At 35.3% G+C, this 25,012-nt stretch overlaps 1 protein-coding gene across 1 annotated transcript in view; it reads right to left on the bottom strand.

The window, feature by feature from the left end:
• The window catches only part of EPHA7 (EPH receptor A7), a 194,298-nt gene that overhangs the window by 102,252 nt on the left and 67,034 nt on the right, over nt 1-25,012 (bottom strand). Inside the window, exons 4-5 of the mRNA XM_075554760.1 lie at nt 23,219-23,374; nt 22,054-22,389 (exon numbers count right to left, since the gene is read on the bottom strand). Of these exons, the coding sequence (XP_075410875.1) occupies nt 22,054-22,389; nt 23,219-23,374 (492 nt within the window). The remainder of the gene's footprint in view (nt 1-22,053; nt 22,390-23,218; nt 23,375-25,012) is intronic.

Here is a 25,012-nt window from a genome sequence, read left to right as displayed (position 1 = left end):
CGTTTGGTGTATATGAATACCAGGCCTCTTAAAATGTTCACAAAATGAATTGCTGAGCCTTAAAATCTTTTCTATGTTTTTCCCCCCATTCTCTTCTACCTTTACGGCATCTAACCATCAAAATATAAGTAAGTGGAGTCAAGGGGTGTAAAAGGACAGACACTCTGATACTGATGTGCAAGCTCTCCCCAGGTTAAGAATGAACTCTATTCCTACGTGGATCTTTAAGCCAAATTTGTAAGCAAGTCAGAAGAGGTGCATATAGTCCATATTTACCCTGACTTTAATGCTACAAAAGGCTGAAGCCTTTTTAAAGAGCTAAACGCTGCACACGCAGTAAGTGAAGGCGATTGTGATGGAGATTTTTCTAGCAAAGATGTGATGGTTCAGTTATTTTAACATGAGATAAAACTTTCATGACAATTATAGGGCAAGGGACATTCGCAATACAGAGACTGCCTATTTAAAAAATGTGTGCATGTGAGTACAGTTAGCATTTCCTGAACACCTCCATGCACGCCAATATTGACATACTTCTTAACTTGTTTTTTTTTTCAAAAAGTAAATGGGAATATGAAAACTGGTAACTAGAATGGGTTTTTAATTTACTATGAGCTAATGTCTTAAAAGGCACAGTGGTTAAAGATCTTGGCTGCTAATTTAAAGTGTGCCTATTTGAATCCATCAGCCACACTGTAGGAGAAAATGTGGTGATTTCCTTTCAGTCTTAGAAATCCTCTGGGACAATTCCTAGTTTTTCCTAAGGAGTCACTCTAAATTGGAATTGATTCCACAGAAGTGGGTTAAGCTTAGAATGTCTTAAACATTTAAAGCTTATTTTTAGTTACAAGTTATATCTAACACATCTCTTACTAATTCCTAGAATTATTTGATACATAGTGTTTCTTCCTCAGAAATAAGGTTTTAGATATATCAACATTATTAGTTTCAAGAATGTTCAACTATATATTACTCTACTGTAGTCCTGATTATCACAGGGCCACATATTATGAGACTGAAGGCAAAATTAATCATGTAAAATAATCAGTATTATTTTGTTAATTCTTCCAGGCCTTTGTTTTGTGAGTTGAATGTAAATCACAATCTTTCAACATTCCGTTCTAATATATCAGCAACATCAACTTACAGCTGTAAAATATTTTTTACATTTTAAGCCATTTTTTATGTACTGCTTCATTTATTACTGAGATTAATTAGTAATATATAGAGATTACATTACTTGCCTAAGGTCACAAAGTAATTTATCCAGTCTGGAATTTAAACATTCTGATACTAAATCCATCATTTTAAGTCCAACTTGTTGGAAATGTCTTTTAAATCTATCTTTCTATATATGCACTATTATAAACAAAGTGAATAAAATGCTTTGCTCAATTTATTTCTTGGCTAAACGATCTAAGTGACACATACTTTTGGCATGTCTTAAGAATATATAAAAGTAAAACAAAATCAATATAGTTAAATATTTCTAGATTAAAAATTCTTAAACTTAAAGCTAGTCTCTCCTGTGCATCATACAAATACTATTTCTCCTATCTAAACCTCGTCCACTTTATCTGTGAGCATGAGAGTACATATATTCACTATTTTTCCAATTCAAAATAGCATTACAAAGAACAACAAAAATTATAGAAAAGAATGCAGTCTCATAATTCAGAGGAATCAAAAAAGAGGAGAAGAAACTATTCAGCAGCTACTAAAGAAACACAAAGTTTTTGTTTGGCTGTTGTCTTTAAAAGAAATATATATCCACTTAAAAGATATTATATTTTATATAGTCTGAAGCCAAATGAGGGAACAGTATGAGAGCCTAAATTGTGAGGTTCAGGTTTGCAGAAGGCTGGGATGACAGTGGAAGTCCAAATACATCTGTAAGATCCACACAGATAATGAGCCTCAGGGGCTTTCCCTCTATCCATGATGGAGAAATGGGAAGAAACTGGTTACCAAACAAGGAGTATTGGAGAGGTGACTATAGGGGATCAAAATGATAAACCTGACTTGAAAAACCTTGTCGCTGGACGCCACCCTGTCTCCTCCCTGCCCATACCACCATGTTGGGCCTGATCTGGTTTTCAACATTTTCTGTGGTTGTTTTGTTTTGTTTTCATATTGGGGCTTATCTCTGATGTAATTTGTCAGTGAGGGTAACATTCCTGACTTTTCTTGTATATTTTTCTGTTTTCCAGCACATGAACCCCAGGATTGGTGAACCATTAAAGACAACAAGTAGAATAAGAGTTCCCAGAAGGTAATACCAGGGAGAGGGGGAAAAAGGGAAGTTGATCAGGCGTTCAAGAATGAAGACAATTTTTGAAACTGATTGTGGTAGCAATTGTTCAATACTGCTTGATGCGATTGAATTATAGAATATGATATCTGTATTAGCTCCCAGTAAAATGGTTAGGGGAAAAAAAAGGTAATATAGATCTTATTAGGAGTCCTAGAGTGACTCCAAGAGTTAGAGTGACTTTTACTTTGAACATACTCAGAAGAGCCTCCAAAGACAATTTGACAATGCACAACACAGAGCCCAGGGACACCTAAGGAGAAGTTCTACTCTGTACACGCGGAGTCACCGTGAGTTGGATTTTATTTAATAGCCACTAACAATATCATCCATTTATTAGATATGGTATATGCTGTTAATAACTATGCTCCTAAGTGGGATGATTTATTTGAAGTGATATAATTCATGAATATTCATAAAAGATGATATACATATATCTGTGTATATATGTGTACACATGTGTATGCACACAAAGTTACTTAGGAATTCCTAATTGTGACTCATTCCATAATGAATCCTTCTAGCCAATTTATCTAAGAAAATGACAAAAGAAATCATAATAACAGATTAAATACAAATCTTATTAAAACATTTTATACTCATTCTAGAGCTATAGTGGGTAGTAGGTAAATATTTCTGGCCATTTTTATACCACTGTGGAAAGACGCCATGTGTAAATTTCATAAAGCTAAATGTTAATGAATCCACCCTTATATGGAGTACCCTCCCAAATACAATTATGTTGGGAGTAGCGGAGCTCTCTGAGTACACGTTTTTCCCACTAGATGAACATTGAGTAACTTACTCTGGGTTAGTGCACCCAATGAGATAGCCTGGGAAATTCTCTGTGGTCTCAGAGGACTTTTTAATAAAAGTAGTTTCACTCAAACCTATTTTTTTTGTGATGGCCAATTTAAGAGAATAGCATGAGGATGTGAATTTTTTTTCCACTCAGGAAAAATGCCACAGAGACCGTGGTGATGTTGAACAGTTTACAGGGACAGCACTTTTCTTGTTTCAAAAAAGGTGAAATGTGGATTGATGACAAACTCATTCTGATCCATCAACTTCTTGAACAGATGAAAATATTGACTCGTAGTGCATTTGGAGTTCATCCAACAGGTCAGACTGTTAAGCAGACTTTCTATTTAGAGCTGGAAAACAGTGGACTGGTTTTGCCACTACAACAATGCAGCTGCTCATGCAGCCATGTCAGTGGGCCAGTCTTAGGCAAACAAACAAACAAACAAACAAACAAACCCAAAAAACAGCATGCCTCTCTTACCCCACACACCTGACTCGCCTGACCTTGTTCTGGGCAATTTTTTTTGTTTGTTTCTGTGAGTGCACAGGGACATGAAAGGACAGCAATTTGACACCAAGAAAAATTCGAGGGAAGTGCTTTCAGACATCTGAACAGATGAGTTTGAAAAATGTTTCCAAGAAAGGAATCGCAGACTTGACAAATGTATTAAGTGTAACATAAAGTTCTTTGAGGGCAATATGGTTGTTTTGTAAAAAAATGAAAATACATAGCTTTGTTGGGATGAGGGGATTCTATTTGGGGGGGGCACCCCTTGTATACTAAATTAAAACCTGTGCAATGATTCGAAAAGAAAGAGTGAAACAAGGCTTATATATGGAGAGATGATCTTTAAAAACACACATTAGATTTTAACTGTATTTTGATGATAGACTAAATTGTATAACTACCTTGATAGTCTTTAAGAGCTCATGAGAGAGGTTGAGACTGGAGGTAGAGATGTAAGGGGTTATCTGAATAGAGGGGATAGCCTTTTTCCTAGTATAATCAGTCCAAATGTTCATAATCATGTCAATCATTTAACTCACCGTCGACAAATTCATTCTGACTCATAGAGACCCTATAAGACAAAGAGGAGCTGCCCTTGTGGGTTGTAAATCATGACACTGTAAACACAAGACTCATTTTTCTCCCAATTATCACCTGATCATTTCAGACTGCTGACTTTATTTTTAGAAGCCCATTGTGTTACTCACTATAGTACCAGGCTTCCTCTGACTTATTTAGTAATATGAAAATCAGAAAATATATAGTATATAATGATGTGAGATATTCAGATTTCTTTGTAACACGCATACTATATTTTAGTTTGATTTTCAGAAAATACTCAGTGCTTTTGGAAATGTCTTAAAAATACAGAACTAAAACACTATAATGGTGAATCTGTAATGTTTATACCAGACTATAAAAATATAGTACAATAGAAAGGCACATTATATATATATCAGTATTATTACACAAAACGTGAAATAGGTTGATACATTCAAAGACCTTTGACATTAGTTACTGTGAGTAATTAAGGAAGTAAAATATCAAAATGAAAGGTTAAGGAAAACATGAAGATCAGCTACCTGTTAATCCAGAAAAAGAACATTGTAGAAAACAGAATATATGCAAAGATGTCGACCAGGAGAGAAACTACGATTTTAATATTCATCTAATCATCCCTTAAACCAAATATTTACCTAATTCATGCAATCTTTAAATCCTGAACTAAACGCACGTGCTGAAGTTTCTGACATAGCTGTGGCAAACATACCACCAAGTCCATCCATCTTTTAGCTACAGCTCACAATTCAGCACATATTCCCGCCTGCAAAACATCATGCAGACAGGCTACACCAAAAATTGAAGGATGATTCAATCTTAATATTGTTTTCATGAAAACATCAATCTATAAGTCTCGTTGATTACAGAAGTAGACCTGTGATGCCAAATGTAAGTTAATCACATTATCTAAGATGGAGACTTCTAAAACAAGGTTCCAGGATTTGGAAGGCCCCAGATCTGTCTCAGGGTCGGCCTGGTAAAAAAGACCAAAGACCCACTCAAGCACACATAATTCAGGAGGCTTGCCTGCCAGCAATAAAGGCCGAAATTGGATACTTGGTGAGATTAATTACCTAGATAGGACTTGATAATGCAAGTCAAATGGGAATGTAATTAAAGTGCACCTTCCATGAAAATTATTCATTGCTGATGGATCAAGTGACAGATAAATCAAAAGGCATTTAAAAAAGCCTACAGGTTAACCTGAAGCAGGTCTGGTACTCTATAAAACTCTGTAATACAGGTGTGGAATTCATTCTTGCTGTCTTATCCTCATCATGATACCATAAGACAAAAGGCAGATTGTAACATAACCTATTAGAAACAGAAGCCAATAGAAAAACCATTTAGTCACAAACAAAGGGTCAGATAGACTGGAACCATTTGGCTGGCAGCTTGCAGAATAGAGTCTCACTCGACATTCATACCGTAATGGGGGGCTGCAACCATAAAAGATGGCAAGTGATGAATTAATAAGTTGACTAGTCCCCAGGGTGCAATTCTTACAGATGAAAGGCATGCTGGGGTAATAAAACAGAGTTATAAATTAAATAAATCGAATGGCACAAGAAGTATTTTACATCATCATTATTAAATAAAGTCTTCCTGGATGTGCTTCTAATTCTTTACTGTCAATACATTTATTTACCGTCTACGAACAATAAAAAACAGACAACAGCAGGGTAATTTCAGTTACCCAGAGGGATACTAAATCTAATTTCTATGTTGAGTTTCCTAGGTATGTTTATTACACACCTGACAACAGATAGATGTTTAACAAAATGTCCAATTAAATGATAGTTATTGAAAATAGGGCTTTACATGTTATTCATTTACCTTCTCTGACTAATGAACACATGGTGATTTTATTGACCTGTATAAAGAAAACACATGATAGTTGTCTAATCTGCAAGAATAACTTTACTGCCAAACAGTAAAACTGTGTCATGTAGTAGATGAGACATGAAATTCACACACACACACACACACACACACACACACACAGTTCACAACAAGCAAATTAAACCCACAGACATCAAGCCTATCCCAAAGCATAGTGACCCTACCTGACAGAGTAGAGCTGCCCCTTTGGGTTTCTAAGAGTAAAGTTTTAAAGAAGCAGAGAGCATCTCTCTCCTGTGGAATGGCTCCTGGATTGAAGCCATGGGACTGTGTTTAGCACTTCAATGGGTAAGCCACTCTGTCTTGCCAGGACTCCTGAAAGAAGCAGCTACTCAGAGGAAAATAGAAGACTAACTTTAACAGGAAAATTTACAACTCTTACTTCACGGCAACTTCAAATCATAATATGTATTACTTAATTTCTGCGTACTATTACAAACCCTAACATAATTGTATGATTTCTAAAAATGTGTGTGTTTGTGTGTATGAGTATACATATACATTTTAATTTAAATTTGAAGAAAGACCAAATTTGAATGCAAAGTCAGATAACAATCTATCTACCAACTATATCGAAATTTAACTCCCAGCATAACTCACTCCAGTTCATAGTGGCCCTGAGCAATGCTGCCCTTGTGAGAACCAAGCCCAAACGCCCCCTGTGAGCTTCAGAGACAAACTCTTCAGGGAAACAGAAGGCTCAGATTTTCAAAATCCTTCGGATGAAAAGTTTATCAACATACTAAATATCTATTTTCACTAATACCGACAGACAATCAAAAGGCTCATCACAAAATATTTAACTTACATCCAATAAAAGTATTTCTAAAATTGTTTTAAAAGAAAATAACAATCTGTAGCACAGTCAATTTTTAAATGTCGAAAGCTTACAAAGTGAAAATATCCACGTGGAAGAACACAAACCAGATTTAGATATATAAAGTGTATATACTAGGGCTGTTTGTGTTTAATGTGCTAACACTACATGCATTAAGAATACATCTGTCGGAGAATTATCTGTTTGTAGTACTCTTTTTGCAAAAGGTTACTAATTAACATTGAAAACAGATTTAGCAAACACCTGATGTACTTTGTCAACAGACATTGCTTTTTATCCCCTGCAAGTTCCAGTTAGTAACTTAATCCTAACCAAACTATAAAGCAAATGATCATGATTTGTCAGATTAGTTGAAGGTTGTCCAGAAAAATGGTCTGAAAAGAGTCACCAGAACAGTGTAATTAAGATCCATTCATCCAGTTCATCCCTGGATTGAAGAAAACAATGAAACATCAAAGCAGTCAGACAGCAGCCTAAAAGAGATCAGTTGGTATCCTCACAAATGGAATGTCAGCACTTACTGCAGCAGGTGCCTCAGGAGAAACTTACACGTCTTATTAAAATGCGTGCTTTCCTTAAGTTGCACCAGGGCTTTCGATTCTCTGTTATACGTAGTTTGTAAAGAGAAAGAAAGTGCGTCCCACTAAACATAAATGATAAAGGTTTCTCGAGGCGGATGAGATGAAAATAGAAGCATAACATTTTCACATTTAGGTGGTTCACATACTTCCTTTGTGTTTATCAGATGAGCACATTACGTGGGATATTTATTTAATCTGTGAAAAAAGGAGTTCAACTAAAGTAAAAGAAATATGGAAACAAAAAGTATAAATCTATGACTAGTGTTACATATATAGCATTTCGTTCAATCTTTGAATGAGATATATGTAATCAGCCAACGGCTTTTATAGCACTATTTGATATTAAGAATGATAAATACATTAGAGGAAATAATCTTACAAAGATAGTATTTAATCCTTATAAATACTTATAGAATTATCCTCTTTCCTTTTATAAGCCCTATTTCTAAGTTTATCAGGTTCTGAACAATGAAATTTATGTGAGGCTAAATTTGGGTTTTTGGTGACGTCAGGGATGTGCATAAACAGGACGGTACGTCAAAACAAGGAGAAAACAAGGTTATGATAACGCATGAGAAGAGAACAAAGGCAGTAATTTTTTTTCCAAAGCAAATTCAAACTCATTCTCTGTCTTAGAGTCTTTACCAGCTTGATAAATGCTGTATGAAATCAGCATAAAGAGCCATCTATTACAATTCAATTCAGCACGCACTGAGCAGTTACACCACACATGCCATGGTGTGAGCCTTTGTTTTCAGCCATGACAAACATGATTATGACATTTTCTACTCCACGTTGTCTGGCAAAGCTGTTTCTCACGGTTCCAAACTGTCAAACCCAATGGACTTTGGTTCTGTCTTCATTCAGTCGACCTCCTGTGACATTTGATGCTATGAGCAACTGATTTTGAGAAAATTCCATTTAACTTGGTTACTTGTGAAAAACTCTCCAATCAGACTGGCCTGGAAAGAACACCCCTTTTGTCTAGTTTTTTTTTCCTGGTAGAATATGCTTTTCATATTCTACCAACTCCTAAAAATTAATGATCTGAAATTTTAACCTCAGACTCTTAAAACTCCAACTCCAGTTCTCAAGAAAGCTCATTCACTACCTGTGAGTTTATTATTCCTATATATATTATATGCAAATCCTACCACTAACCCAACATCTAGTCTCTTAATTCCTAATTAAACACACAACACCCACACAGAGTTGATTTCAACACATAATGACACTGTAGGTCAGGATAAGTTATTCCATGGAGTTTCCATGGCTGTAAATATTTATTGAAACCAACTGTCTCATCTTTCCCCTGTGGAGTGGATGCTCTGTCAGAACTGCAGCCCTTTCGTTTTGCAGCCTAATGCTTATGCCACTGACCCACCAGGGCTCCTTTAATTCCTAAGACACCCAGTCAACACTTACTTTGCTAACCTATGAATCCTAATCGCTGTCTGTATGCAAAGCCACTGAGGTGCTTTAAAATCATACATAGAGCAATTCTTTATAAAAATTCATACAGAGAAATGCAGCTCCTTCAATTTCACAGAATCCCAAAGATACTGTTTTATTAAGTAAAAATAACTCAATAACTTTCAGTAAACTGTTTTCATATACCATATTTGTTTATTATATAATATGTAGTAAAAGGATTTCTCGTTTTAAAAGGATTAGATCAGGAACTCATCAATCATTTAACATGCGTGGTTTATAAATCCCTATATATTTTGCAGTACTAAGCATGTTATCTTTATTCTTACATAATGTGAAAATGTTAGAAAATTATAGCTAAATAATGTCTCTGCTTATAATCAGTTAAATAAATAAGTCTTAACTCATATGTTTATTGATGTGAGTATATATATCATATTCATTTTAATATTCCCTTTTCAGATTATGATGACACTGGAGGTAAGTCATTTATTAGCATGGGCCAAATTCCCTTTCTTATCCATTGCAGGTAATTATGAATTTCTTGCAAGGATTAAGAATTTATAATACCCATAACGTGTGGAATTAAAGCACACGTAGTTATAACAGCCTGTACACACGTCTACAAATGTGAATGACACATCTACAAATATGAATGAATATATAATATCATAGGTGGTTGTGACTGAGGAGGTGCAGTACAAGGGTCCCAAGAGGGTAGACCAACGATTTGCCCCAGAGAAATGTGATCCAGTCTAGGGAGCTAGAAATCTGTTACTACTGTCTTGCACACTGAAGTATCACAGGGAAGGATTTCAACTTCTGACTGGTTTGTGAACCAAATCCATTCACCTGACTCCAAACAGGCCTGCAGATTGTGCATCACCCGCAGTGTATAGGAAGGAGGAAGAAGTGCCAGGTTTGGGTATTATTATTTCTGGGATGCCCTCATGAGAAATGGAAATTTGTCAACATCATTAGAGCTGATCCAGGTAAGACAAACATAGAGCATCCCAGTTGTCAGCAGTGTCCCATGGCCAAAGCAAATGACCAAGGCTCAGGAATCATTGACATTCAATGATGTGGCTTTAAAGTTCACCCGGGAGGAATTGCAGCTCCTGAACCCTGCTCGGAAGACCCTGTATCAGGATGTGATGTTGGAGGACTAACACCACCTGGTTTCCATTGAAAGCCCATAGGATAAATTGTGATGCAGTAATTGGACAGGAGGGTTGAATAAAATGTCTGCCACATTGTGTGACTTCAATGTAAATCCTGCAGGAAATCACATGAATACAGAGACTGGGAAAGCCTGATGGACTCATCCTGTGTACATACGTACATCGTTATCAAGACCAATAGCTGATTTTACATTTGAGCTCTCTTCTGACCCATGTTAACTATGTTAACCAGAGAAATACTGTGACCATGGAACAGGAATGAGAGTGGCCTTGCTCTCATGCAGACTTCATGGGGAAGTGGATTATTGCAGATGCAGTTCAGTTAAAATATAACCCTTTATCCTTTGAGATCCTTTTTGAGGCATTTTACAATATATTGATGTTTTTAATAAAGAAAAAGATCAGAGGTGGCACAGCCTGCTATTTCAGGAGCTATGGGAGCTATGTTTGCGTGTGTTAGCAATATCTGAATCGGCTATACAAGAGTAATATGGCTGAACAATAGCGCTGAATTTATCATCAAATATTATTATAATATTAAATTCCCTTTATAAATGCTATGCTTAGTGTTCTCATCATTTTATATGCTCAAAGCAATGGCCAAGAATTATTAAAATCTGGGATAAGAATTATCTGATGCCAGCATGCTATGGGAAATTAAAAATGGTTTACTTTGGAGGTACGCTAATTGCTTCTCACAGATTTCTCTGTGTCTTAAACAAGGGTAGCATCTACAGGTCCATGCGGATATCTTTGCCAAGTGTTTTGTGTGATAAAACATACATTATTTCTGTCTCTTTTTGGTTAATTTTGTTGTGTTGCAGCAATTATCTCTCCCTTTATGAATGCAAGAAATTTGGAATTTCCCCCCCAAAACTCTTCAATGATCCCTCAATGCTCAAAATAGTAGAAAGGGAACTTACTTCATAAAACAGGTGAAATTGAAACAAGTGATAATCAGGCTTTTGCAGCTATAATTGACAGATCTGACAAGCAAGATCTTGATAGCATTCTCTCCTTTATCCTATCTTTTGAATCAATTGGCTAAAACTGTTAATGATCCTTCGGACCAATGTCTTTACCTTGTAGCTCTAATTTACTGCATTGGTGAATTAGTACAGGTGTTCATGTGGATGGACCTGCATCATTCTACCAACTTGCCTATCTGAATCCAATCTGCTTCAATTCAACACAAACAAATCGAGGAATAAAATAATCAATATTAGCTCTTCAATATGGGTAATGAACATAGCACTTGTCAATTTAAAGACTAGTTCCATATATTTCAGGGTAGGGTCCCTCAGCTTATCCAGGCTTGACATAGTGTGTATGGGTGGAGGTCGGCAAGGGGAAGCAGCTTAATGTGTATGCCGTTCACTTTATAGGCCCACGATTGTACTATTGGCATCATCACCATCAGCACCATCATAACTAATTCAGATTATGAAGGCTAGTTTGCATATGAATAATAAATGAATTTAGGATTCATAGGATTTTTATTCTCTGAATGCAAGTTTTTGATTCACTGTGCATAAATGAAAAGATGAAATTAGTTTGGTGTCCACAATGCTATTTAACAATACTTAGGAGAAAGGTGCACAACAGTCTACTATGTAACTAACTAACCATTAATGGACCTGCACTTGTCTGCAGAGTGGCAAAGCACTGAGAAAAATCAGGCTCTAGCTTTGGTCAATTAAGAATTAACCAAAAACCACTTCTTGATTTGATTCATTTGGAAATGTTTTACAGCTGTGTTAATTTGTACTCTTAGTATAATATTCTTTTTATATAATGTGATAAAGAAACGGGACTCACAGCCACTATGTAAGGATCAGGTAGATTGAATTGCCTCTGTAGAAAGTCCTGCCTTTCCCCAGAGAGGTTGGTGAGTTTGAACTGATGGCCTTACACTTAGTAGCTCAAAACATAACACTATGCCGCTGGGATTATGTAATTATGTAATTTGTTTTTTATAACTTATACTTTTTCAATACTTTTAGAAAAAGAATAACTGGATATAATAAACTATATTGAACTATGGTTCCACCATGAAGCAGCAAGCACCCTGAAGCTACAGGGGAGCTTTAAAAAAGTAAATGGGTAATTGAAATTGGAAAAAAAAGATAATGGAATGTTTCCACATCCTTTTTGAAGACTTCTTGTATTATAATTGACAACATTTTGAAAATTTTTCTGAAATATTCTGAATATTTCTTGTGAGTCCCTGCTATTAATGTGCATTTGTATTTTCTACCTAAATGTAAAGAGTAGATAGTTTGGGTAGTCATATCTCCACTTAAAAGAAATTCCACGGATGAATTTTCAAATCTCTACAATCTCTACCCAAAAAAAATTGACAGTAGAAAAATGAAGGGTCTCCTAATAAGAGAGGTCCTTATATGTAATAGAAATATCTAATTCCATCATTATGGATTATACCAGCCTAATGATCCTAATGGAGCACATATTTTGTTGAAAATCCTATTTAGAAAAGGCTTAACTTTAATGAGTTACAAATTCAAATCACCAAAATAGAGAGCTATAAAAATTTTCTCACAAGAGAATCCTGAAACAGCACTCCAGTAGAAATTGCTGGATTAAAAATGCCAAGAATATTACAAACTTGCTCAAGCTTGAAAATTCAAAACAGATCTCAACTTATTTTGTATTGAATCTACTTCTACCATCAAAACAGTGCCTTCCATAAATTAAATAATGGATTGGCTCTGTTAAAAAACTGTCCTATATCAAAAGAAATATATATCAGTATTGGTCTTTCTAGCACTAACTAACTAAAGCATTCCACAAGACAATTTCACTACTCTATGAGGGAAGAGTCAAAGAAATGTAAATAGTTTCTAAAAATCCTGTACCCTGTCACACCTGTAGACATGTGCATACCTTAGACATGCTCATGCATATGGACAATACATATTTTACAGTACCTATACTTGTGCATAAGCCAAGTTTTACAGTACAATTTTAATGCAGTTTTTGTTGTGAAATTAGGTGCCTTGGTTGATATTCGGGTTGACTTATACTCTAGTATATACAGTAATAGGGTAAAATGAAATTATCTCAGATGAATAGTATAACTGGGTTATTGGACAAAATAATTATTTCCTCCCAGACTCTTAAATATTATTTTACATGAAGTAGAAATTATGAGGTTAAGTAACTGAAGTAAAAATTCAGATATGTCAAATTGAAACTATGAGAAAAATAATGGTTTTATTCTAGATCTGCAAATAAATCTTTCATTCAACAAAATGTAGGCTAAGTCATCACCCGGCCCAACATGAGCCCAGCTAGTGCATCAATAACCTGTGCAATAGAGCAGTATAGAGGGGTGGCACACAAAGGATGGAAGGGAGGATACAGGTTACTGGGTATCATTCCCCAACCTAGTCTTTAATTAATTGCTGTAGCCTTAAAAATCCACAAAACTACCTAGAAGGAAGCAACAACGGGGCTTCAAAATAAGAATATGGGTAATTAAAAGTAAAAAGAAAATGGCATTTTCCACAACCACTTTGAAACCTTCCTGTATTATAATAATTTGTGACAAGCTGCTCTCATGTACATTAAATAGCAGTCCTAAATAGTCAGAAGCACGAGAATAACCAAATATACTCTCCAATTAGGGCCACTGTTTCTGCTTTTATATTTAAGTGACTTAAATATAATGTTTCTCAGAAACATATACAATATGGAATGCTGAAAAAGTTAATAAATTCTCATATTTTAATATTATATATTAAAAGTACATAAAGCTTTTTAGTAAACCTCCATTTCTAACAAAATAAAGAGAAAAACTCCTTTAAAAATTAAAACTTATCAAAAAATTGACTGCATCCAGAGTTTCATGACCAAATCACAAAATCTAAATTTCAGTGCACCCAGGTGTATCCATTACATAATTTAAATTAAATTGTATACCTTTACTTGAATAAGCCTTAGTGGTACATATGGTTAACATGTGCAGCTGCCAACTGTAAGGTTGGAGGGTTGAATCCACCCAGAGGTGACCCCAAATATATGTCTAGGGAATCTACTTCTGGAAAATTACCCATTCTAAATTCTAAAAAAACACCATTCCAATATGACCTACATGCGGATCTCATGAGTCAATCAACTTCATGGCATCTGGAAAGGTCTAGTTGTTAATACTAACACTAACATAGTTTTATTTCTCTAATTAAAATGTCATTGACACAGGTCTTAAAATATTAGACAAACATATATGTGATATTATGTAATGTATAATCAATTAATAATATATTATGCATACTCTAGATTGTACAACACAATAAAATAATATGCACACAGGTATGTATATTTTCTTTGGAAATTGGCACTAATTAAAATGCATGTTTTAATACATTTACAATATATTTATTAAAATGCATAGTTTAATTAATGACAGTCTCCAAGGGCAAGATGTAAATATTTATATGTACATTTAGAAATTAATAGTGTCACTAAAAATATTTAAGCATTAAAAGAATCAATTTCATTCACATATTCTCAGCTCTATACTTGCTAAGCAAAGCATAAAAATTACTAAAATGTCGTGTCCCATGTAATGAATTAGTATGAGACTTAATCTTACTCTCAGTTCAGATAACCTCAGGTTTTTAAAATCATGAGAATCGTAACAGAAATATACATATTTTGAACAGGATATAAAAACAATCTTAGTTAGCTGATTGTTCCCTTTCAGATGGCAAAATGTGTATGTATACTTTAAAAAGTATTATCACTATTTCTGCACTTCTGTTTTCATTTATATTCTGTATAATTTTGTGGCAATGCTGCATTTAATATTACCTGATGTAATCAGAAATTGTACATATACATATAAAAATGTTTTCTTTACTCCTATTCCCTTATGGCATAAATCAAGCTTATAAATTACTAAGGAATATCAAAATATTTACGCATAACTGAATTTAATTTATTTCATAAAAAGGACACATAACAAGATCAACTACTATTGTAAATCAATGAAGAGAGTTAATCTGGGTTAATTTATGGGAAAAGTAGTCACAGCTGAGTCACATTAATTCATGTGAGTAAAAATAGTTCTGACAAATACAGGGAATGACTTTTGGTACTGTCTTCTTGGGTATAAGTTTTGCTTATGTATAGCATTATACCATATAAATCTTGTTATATCCTATTTGGAAGATAATATTAATACTACAAATCAGAGTAAAGGGAATACTGAAGCAAATCTTAATTCCAGCAGAAAAAGCAAATCTGGTTTTGGATGGATTCAAAAAGAAACTAGTCAAATTAAAATAGGCATGGATATTTTTAATTCTCTTTAAGGAAAGGGAGCAAAATCATAGCCAGAAACCAAATACTATTTTTATCAATGCTACCTCTCGAAAATTACAATTGATGTTAAAAACGCATTATAGTACACATTTTTCTTTAACTCAACAGTATTTGTCATCCACGATGATGCCACTGAGTGACTCTGCAGACTCCCCCATAAACCTGCCTGACCCGACGCACAGTATTTTCAATCGCCTCCCAGGCAAGTGAAAGCCAGACAATGAACAAGCAAGGCCAACGATGAATGTTTGATATTGGTGCTTGGCTAATAATACTAAAAATATTGTGGACTGCCAGAGGAATGAAGAACTCTGTCACGGAAGATGTATAGTCAGAATGCTCCTGAGAAGTGAGGATATTGAGACTGTCTACGTACTTTGGACATGTAATCTGTAAGGACAAATCCCCCAACAAGCCCAACACATACACACAAGAATCCAGTCCAGACAGGAAGTTTTCCCAAAAACTACTATATGTAATACATTAAGTAAACTGTGGAAGAGATACAAAAGTTTAAAACTTAAATCAGGGATAAGTATGCTGCTTTAAAAAAAACTTCTGGATTCCCCTTACTGTTAATCAGTAAACTCTATTAGCCTAAAAATACACTTTTCCATTAGTCTACCCCATGAGTCGTTTTTTATCCAATTTATACCACAATTCTCGAAGCACATGCCGAACACTCTCTTCTTATTCTGTTAAATTTTTAAACTATCCTTCATGGATGCTGTGATGAGCTTCTAACACCGTCTTTGTGAAAGAATTTACCAATTTGCCATGTATACTCCAGTATAAGTCGACCCGAGTCTCAGCCGAGGCACCTAATTTCACCACAATAACTGCATAAAAATATGCTGAAAGATGTGGCTCAAACACGAGTATATACGTATTTGACCTATCACGGAGAGCCAACTTGAGTGAGCTTCCTCCTTGGGCAACCTCTTGTTTATGGAATGACACCTACGACGTCTTTGGAAGCCAGAAGCCAGTAACTGGATGACACAGGAATATAGAGACCTGCCATCTTGTCTTCACTTGGGAACATTATGAATGTCCATTAGAAAAGGAGGTCTGTCCATGGAGGCTGACTGCAGATCCCAAAACAAAGGCAGCGCAACTCAACTTCCCCTCTGCCATTCTTCCCCCACTTCCCCTCTTTTTCAATGATGTGGTTCCTCAGTGCATTCCCCATTAAAGCCCACGTTACTCTCCATCTAGGCATCTGTTTCCGGAGGAGGCCATCGTGGTAAACTATCCTAAATCTCTTTAAAGAGGTATCACGTTTCATTCTACTTCTTGGTAAAGCTGTCCAGGGCATCCCAACCGTTTTCAATCCTATTGAGCATTACGGCTTTGGTTTACAGGACTTCTCTGACTTGCGACAAGACTGATCTACAGCTCTGTTATAAATCAGTTCTGGAGCCAAATACCTCACTTTGTTTAGTTTTCATAGAGTTAATTTTTATGATAAAAATCATTATAAATCCAACCTTAATTAGCCTTTGAGGAACGGTAAGACAATGATACAACTCCAGTAAATTACAAGCTTCTTGTATGTAGTACATATCATTGACAATAAGATGTGCCCCAAAATTATAAATTCATTTCATTATAACTAGAATGTGTCATTAGTTGAATCAGGGACCACTTTTCCATATCGCTCAGCTATTAATAGTTTGCAATCACTGGTGATTAGTATACAAAAGGAACAGTATTAGACAAGAGACACTGATCCACGTGACGCAGTTCCTGACAAGAAGGATGACATTAGTTAGATTCCTTTGAGGACACACCAATGCAAAACTTTTGTATTACCCTTTCTAAAACAGTTCCAGATGATTTGTGTACTGATACTAGAGTGAATGAAATTACTATAGAAAGAGATCATAGTTTTGGGGTGAGCTTGTTTATTAACACTCACACTCCCGCAGGCCGGTCTGTTTAAGCGCACTCACAGCAGGCCAGCTGCGAGCTAAAACGTGCAGAACGTGACCCCGCCAGTTGCTCAGCGCATCAAATATGCAACCGTCTGCTTCTGTAAAGGTCTGCAACCTCCCGCTGTATGGGAAAGTTCCACTGTGTTACATAGCGGACCTAGGAATTCGAATTCACTCAATGAGAGTGGGTTTAGTTTACGGTTTATTTGTTCTGTGGATGAAACGTAATGGCAATCATAATGTTTTAATTAGGGATTATGGAGCTTCTGGTGGTCCCTTTTGTTATATATCTGGAAAAAATCATACATATTCTTGGAGTAATAATGCCAAATAATCTAACTCTTCAAGAACACATATGGTGCTGATAAGTTCTGAAAAGAGCACACATAAGCTTTCGTCCAAAGCACTGGGCTATAGCTCTATGGATCCGCAAATCTAGCTTTCCCAGAAAGTTACTTAAAAACCCGTATGGCGAGAGCAAGCCTCGTTCGCAAAGACACTGCTTTACTCATCAAGTAGCCTGCCTCACACTCTTGGCTCTGCTCTGTCTCCTGTGGTTAATTGTGTCATCGCAGCTCCTCTGACACTCCTCATGTGTCACAGCTTTCTGTCGGAATCTCAGCCTCCTCCAAAGAGCAGACCAAACCAAAATGGAACAAAACATTCCACTCCTGGCTCTTGCTTGATGCTAGTGAGACTCCCCACTCCTGTTTCGAAGATGGCTCATTTTATGCTCAGTGGTATGGCAAAATTGATCAATTCCCACGTTAGAGTTGCAGATTTTTGCCATCATAATTCACCCTGTGATGGGGAAAGCTTGGAACTTCTGCATTTTCTCTTAACTTTTTCTCTCCAGACCCATTAGAAAAGGGGAAAGACACACAATTTCCAGGGTCCCAAGTTCATTTGGAGGGAGATCCCAAGACTCCCGCTAGAAGAGCCATATCAAGGAAATCGCTGTACCACAGTCAGTAGATATCTGCTACAGAGTCCCTTTCAGAAAAGACAATTGCTAACTTTAATTTTCACAGATCTAAATATTATGGGCAAATTAAATAGTTACTTTAGAAATTATGCTGAATTTGTACTGATATGATTTTAAATATCCATTTCTTCAGAATACTTGAGAGTTTAAAACCATTATTTGCTCACAAAGGCTTTCAACGTAAGATAAAATGAGGATCTTAATGCCAGAAATCAAAAGTGCATGCTTTATTTCCCTCAAATAACCCTACAAGACCTCTAATATATATAGCCTTGATTTCTATGATTCTATGCTTACTAGGTCAATATTATACCTAATAATTTAAATTAAATTATAAAAGAATATATATTTCAGCTAGATTAGATACATGTTATTGATAAACATATATAAAAAGTATGTCAACATGTAGATATATTGATAAAGCGGACCTCCATAACCACACTCTTACACACAGTAGCTCTCTCAGAGAGAGTAGAGCTGCCTCGCTAAGTTTGTGAGACTACAAATCTAAGAGGAGGAGGACACCTCATCTCTCTCTGTGGAGCAGCTGGTGATTTGAACTGCTGATGTTGTGGTTAGCCATCAGACACATAACCCAGTGGGCCACCAAGAATATTAAACTTACCCATACCTATCTGATATATTGCTTAAACAAGAGGATGGCTATCAGTATAATTTGTGACTAGATAATAATCAAATTTTATATAAGCCAAATGAAATAGATTTCTCCCAAAAGTTATAACACATAACTATCAATTTTTGGTACCCAGTGTTTTTGTCCAAATTGTAAAATATCGTTGTTATCTAGTGTAGCTATAACATTAATATCACAAACAAGTGGCTTTAACAAATAGACATTTCTTTCCTCAGAGTTTAGGAAGCTAAAATTTACATTCAGGATGCCAGCTCTCTCTGTGTTGGCTCTGAAAGTAGTTCCTCATTCTTTATTTCTTTATTTATTTCTTTATTTCTTTCAGCTCCTCATTCCTTAGGGCATCTATTTCTGGGCAGATATTATTTTCATCTATCTTACTCAGACAGAATCTTAGTGATCCCCAAGAACACAAAAGTGGCAGCGCAGGGGATGGAACCCAGGTCTTTTAACACTACTATTCATGTCCAGAGCAATGGGCTGGCGGTGTTCAAGGCACTGCTGTTTATACAAAAATGATACGGTACACCATATTACTGAGTTCTAGAATACAAACTTAATAATAAGTGAACGGTAAAGTGTATGCACTACTTTTCAAATACTGGCAGATTGTTTTCCATCCTTACTCTCTATACTTTCCCAGATGCACATTCCCTTAGGAAAGCATTTTTGTTGTTGTTTCTTTAGCATCAAGGAATTGCTGATGGGGGATAAGAGACCATAGATGCAGATTTATATTCATTATTGAAGTGACTACAGAGTAAACTAGATAGAAGGTAATATTATTTCTTAATAAATTTCCAGGATGCATCCAGATTCTCATGAATAGACAGGAACTTGAACAAAGTTCAAATCACATAATCCCCACACCCCTATCAGAAGTAAAAATATTGGAGGTAAAAGGAGTGGAAAACCAAAATCAACAAAATAAGTCGTTAATATGGTATACATTTCTTCTGGTTATAATTTCCCTCTTTAATGAAATTAAAACTTAAAATTACCTCAGTTTAATGCCTCAATTAAATAAATTTGCTTTTGAAAATAGAAAAAGCAAACTGTATAAGTTCATAGATTCTAGCATTTGAGATGTTGTGGAGACTAGCCAATTGTGAATTAATATTTTAATAAAGTAAAAATACTTGACATAAAAGTTTAGTCTTTAAGCTTTAATATATTTAATCATTTAAAAATGAATAAATTCACTGAGGTATAATTAATGTATCATGCAATGTGCTAATTTTAGTTCTATATTCTGTTAATAAATATAAGTGTGCAATTACCACAGTAATCGAATATTTTTGTATTTTATCACCTGCCACAAAAAAGATAAAAGAAATCACTTGCTCTTAACTAGAAGACACCAGTCATTTTGCATGACTACTGTGTGATATTTAAAGAATTTATAGAGAGAATTTATAGAAAATGTGGCCTATTTAGCTTCAGTATTAATAACTTTAAAATTAAACAGATGTTTAAAGCGCAAGAAAGTATCTCAAAGGTGACAAACATATTTGCTAAGCTCTTCGTGTTATCAGTTTAGTCCTCTAGGTCATATATAAAAGGTAACCAAATGACTCTTCTTACATTTGATATCATAAAAATAAAATAAAGCTTTGGTCTTTCAGTATACCTAGGAAGTACAATTAATGCTCAGGGACAAATTTCTATAAGTCAACTTTGTGTCACAACCTTAAGCCTAACATTGTTCCATGCCTACTCACTGTTATGGCCCATATCAACATAGAGCAAAACAAGTAAAAATATTATGTGACAATAAAATGTATAAGAAATAATTACTGGGGTAAATATTGTTAATAAATTGAGGTACCATTTAGTTCCTTTTGTCAATTTTGAAGAGTCAAATGCTTCTATGAGATTTTATCCACAGACATCTGCTTTTACACAGGATATCTGATTTTTCATTGCCTTTTACATAAATATCAGAACAAAATTTCACAATATGAACCCACTAATCTGTTTAAACTGTTATAAATAAGATTATATGTATAATGCTAGTTTTGTAGTTATCATTTAAATAAGTAATATTTTATTAAAATTGACTTGAAAATGAAGAATAGGTTAATCTATGCCTTGGAAGTAAGTATAAAATTGGTTAGTTTTTAACAGCAAGTGAAAGAACAAAAGGACCTTATTATAAGCCTATTATGAAGCTCACACAAGTCGGTCCTCTAGCAAAGGCCCACGTTTATGAATGGCAATGACATAGCACGTGGCTACATCAAGCGCAGAGCATATTCCTTCAGCAATAGTGATTTTTCAAAAGTTGATAAAGCCCATATTTTCTGAAAACTTCAGTAGTAAGGTTTCTCTGAGAAGGTAAAAAATCTATAATTTTTAGCAGAAAGAATATACGTAAAGACTGCTTTTCAGCTAAGGTACAATTTCATAATTACTATGGTTATGACATTGTGAAATCTAATGAAAGCTTATTCCAGTGTTATCAACATTAATAAGATCACAAATCAGTTGATGAACTTAAAATTCCTTCATGTTAATTTAAACGCAGACTCATCACATGGAAATATTACAAAGGTCACATTCTAGGTAGTAAAAATTGGTTGACTAAGAAGAGAGATGTTGCAGTCAACTCTGTCATTATTCTTAATTCTATGCAGATTACAATCATGAAGTGAAAGAAGTACTTCTTTACACAAAGAAGCAAAATTGAGAGCAACATCCTACACTTCATCTTTTCCAACATTCAAATTCTCCTCTTTTTCTATATCTTTCAACAGAGTTGCCTATTTTACAGCAGCCTTAACTGACTCACAGTTATTTCTCCCTGTATTCCTCCTGCCAGATAGCTGGGGGAGGTGTTAGCGAGTGCACTAATGTTTAAAAGGCAACAGAAGAAATAACCGAGAAAAGTTAAAAGTGTGAGACTTCAACAAGCTAGAAGAATCAAGTTCTGTCCAGACAAGCCAACTAGTCAAAGGAAACAACACACATACTCTCACCCATTATTCACTTAGTAAAGACAATCGCAAAAACATACCTGCTTGGCCAGTGGTGATACTGACAGCAGCAAAGAGCCTCTGGGATCGGCTTAAGTCAGAAACTCCATTTACAGCTTCAACTTCAAAAGTATAGTTAGCATGGGCCAGGAGGTCCATGACAGTGACATAGTTATCCTCTAATCCAGTCTGCTGAGGCATGTATCCAACGTTACTCCCACAGGGAACACATTCCCCCTGCTCCCAACTGCAGCGCTTGCACAATACTCTGTAGGTCACATCATTTCTCCCCCCGTTGTCCGCAGGAGGACTCCATTCCAAGCTTACGGTGGTTTGGTTGATGTTGAAAATGAGGTTCTGGGGTGCAGATGGAGGCCCTTAGGAAGCAAGCAAACAAGTAAGAATAAAATAAGTAAATAGGCAATATCAGATATAAAAAAAGTAAAGAAAGGATCTGTGAGAGACGTTAAGGTGGTGGTTCCATTAGCAGAGAAAGCTAGTGTAAAACACTTGTTTTCCATATAAAGATTTCATTACCCTTTACTACACAAGCCATGTAAAAGCCTTCTTGAAATCACTTGGCAAGGGGCTTTATTTATTTTCCATTTAATATGTAAATTCTAAAACTGGAGAGCAACTGTCTTTGTACCTTTGCCACTGTCTAGCTATTTTTCTCCCAAGCAATTAAAAAGGAACATGCGATATACCTAAGAAAATAGTGTAGCAGTTGTTTCAAAGTAGCTTTCCTCTACCCACAGAACAGAATATATTAATTCATTCTAATGTGCTCAAGAATCACTTCTAGCAGTGTCTGGGATTAATTCTGGATTTCGGTCTCTTGAACCTTTATTAATTGTATTGCCCAAACTTGCTCTAGTTAGTGCTGGAATTTTAATCCAGAAGTCATTACTTTTTAATTAGACTACATATCCATGCAAGACTCTAACAAATTTTACATTTTATTTATAACACATGTAAAAATATTTAAATGTATCTTGATTTTTCAAACATGAAAATTACAGTGAATTCTGAATTATATCTATTTTATGGTGACATAACGGTAAAAATTTAAGGGCATTTAAGTAAAATTGAGAATGTCTTCTCAAGATAACTAACTACCTATACCTTAAGGATAACACAATATAATTAATGAATTGCAGGGATGAGAAAGTCCTTCTTGTTCTTTCATATTCCTAAAGAACTTACTTGTGCAAGCAACATATGGAGGGTCCGATGGAGCCCTGTAATACCCGTCCCCACACTCGCATCTCGCAGAGCCTTCGCGGTCAGAGAAGCTGTGAGTTGGGCAACGAGAGCACTGGAGGTCTTGAGAGGAAGACTTGTAGAACCCTCGGCCACAGGCTATACAGGCACAACAAACAAACAAACAACAACAGTGAAAACAAGCATCTGACAGGAAAGAGAACTTTATTGCTTTTAGTTATAATTAACAAAGTTTAAAATACGAAATTTGCCTTGTAGAAAAACAAGGCATGAGAAAAATGTGTTTTAGTGAAAAAATTAATGTTATGATCCTAGTATTTCAAAGCAAAATAATAAAACTACAAACAACATACAGCAACATTTACATACAGTGGGAATAGGAGTTCCAAAGTTTGTTGCTAGACACTGCCACGTTAGTTGTGACTCATAGCAACTCTACATATGGACAGCAGAACAAAACACTGCCAGTCCTGTGGCACCAACAAAATGCCTCCTGCCTTTCAGCCTACTGTTAGTTACTATGTCAATCCATCCCAAAGGTTAAGGCCCCAAACCGAATACCACCACACGAAACTTTTAGCATATTTAATTCAAAGTAACTATAATTATAATTAACCTGTTTGCTGGTCTGCAGCAGTACACTTCAAAGTTACTTTTCTGAATCTAACATAGTTGTAAATTAATGTTCTATGTTTTCATTTTGTTTGTATTATAGAGTATTGGTGTACTTTTAATTACCAGTCTGGAAATAATGATGATGTTGGAAAATTCCTCCTAAAAATGACAAAAGTGTACCTCCCTTCCTACCCAATTTTCAGAAGAACCCTGGTGACATAATGGGTTGTGTGTCAGATGCTAACTTCATGCTCAGCAGTTCAAAACCACCGTCTGCTCCACAGGACAAACAGGGGCTCTGTTTCTCTACGACTCCTACCCTCCGAAGCCCACAGTGGCAGCTCGAGTTTGTCCTGTTGGGTTGCTGTGAGTTGGCATCCACTCAATGACAGTGAGTAAGACCAAATTTTGAGGAAACCTCAAGGCATAATTTCATGTAAAACAGGCCTCTTTGCACCAAATCAGCTCTCTGTACCACCCAAAGCACAGGAGAGTACACAGGTTAGGATCCTGTCCCAGGACTATAGCACTGCTCTGAGCAGCGAACCAATGCATGCAGAGAGCATCCTTTCTGTTCTCTGGTGAAGATGCTGTTATACACTTGGATCTTATGATACGAAATCAGGTTACCACAAACCATCAAACATAAATATTTTATAAACATAAAATATGAATATCATATATGTTTATAGCTATTAACATTTAGTGAATTGTTTTATTATTTCAACAGATATTTCATTTAAAATAGTAAAGAAAAGTTGTTTGCACTTTGAGAGTCACATATAACAAATAATTGATGTTATTATATAATGAATACTTCCATTATTAAATATACTCACTCTACTCTTAATAATTACTTAAGTATCTATCTTTTTATCAGATGTTAACATCATTTAAATGCTAGTTAAATTGAAATCTATTCAAAATAGATAACCATATCCATAAATAAATAATAATGATATTTAACATGAATTCAATTTTAATTTTTAATTATTCATTATCAATTCTATGTTCAAGTCTTCAACTATGTAGTTAAGCAGAAGTTAATGATATGAAAGGAAAAAATCTCTAAGCCTATCATATTGACATGGTGTATTCTCATAAATAAGTTGTCTTTCTCAACTCCTGTTCACATTCAGAATATTTAATACACAATCCTGA

This window comes from Tenrec ecaudatus, chromosome 7 (genome assembly GCF_050624435.1).
Source record: "Tenrec ecaudatus isolate mTenEca1 chromosome 7, mTenEca1.hap1, whole genome shotgun sequence".
NCBI classification, from domain to species: domain Eukaryota; kingdom Metazoa; phylum Chordata; class Mammalia; order Afrosoricida; family Tenrecidae; genus Tenrec; species Tenrec ecaudatus.
The sequence above is the reverse complement of the archived record's forward strand: the minus strand, read 5'-3'. Positions and strand labels throughout refer to the sequence as shown.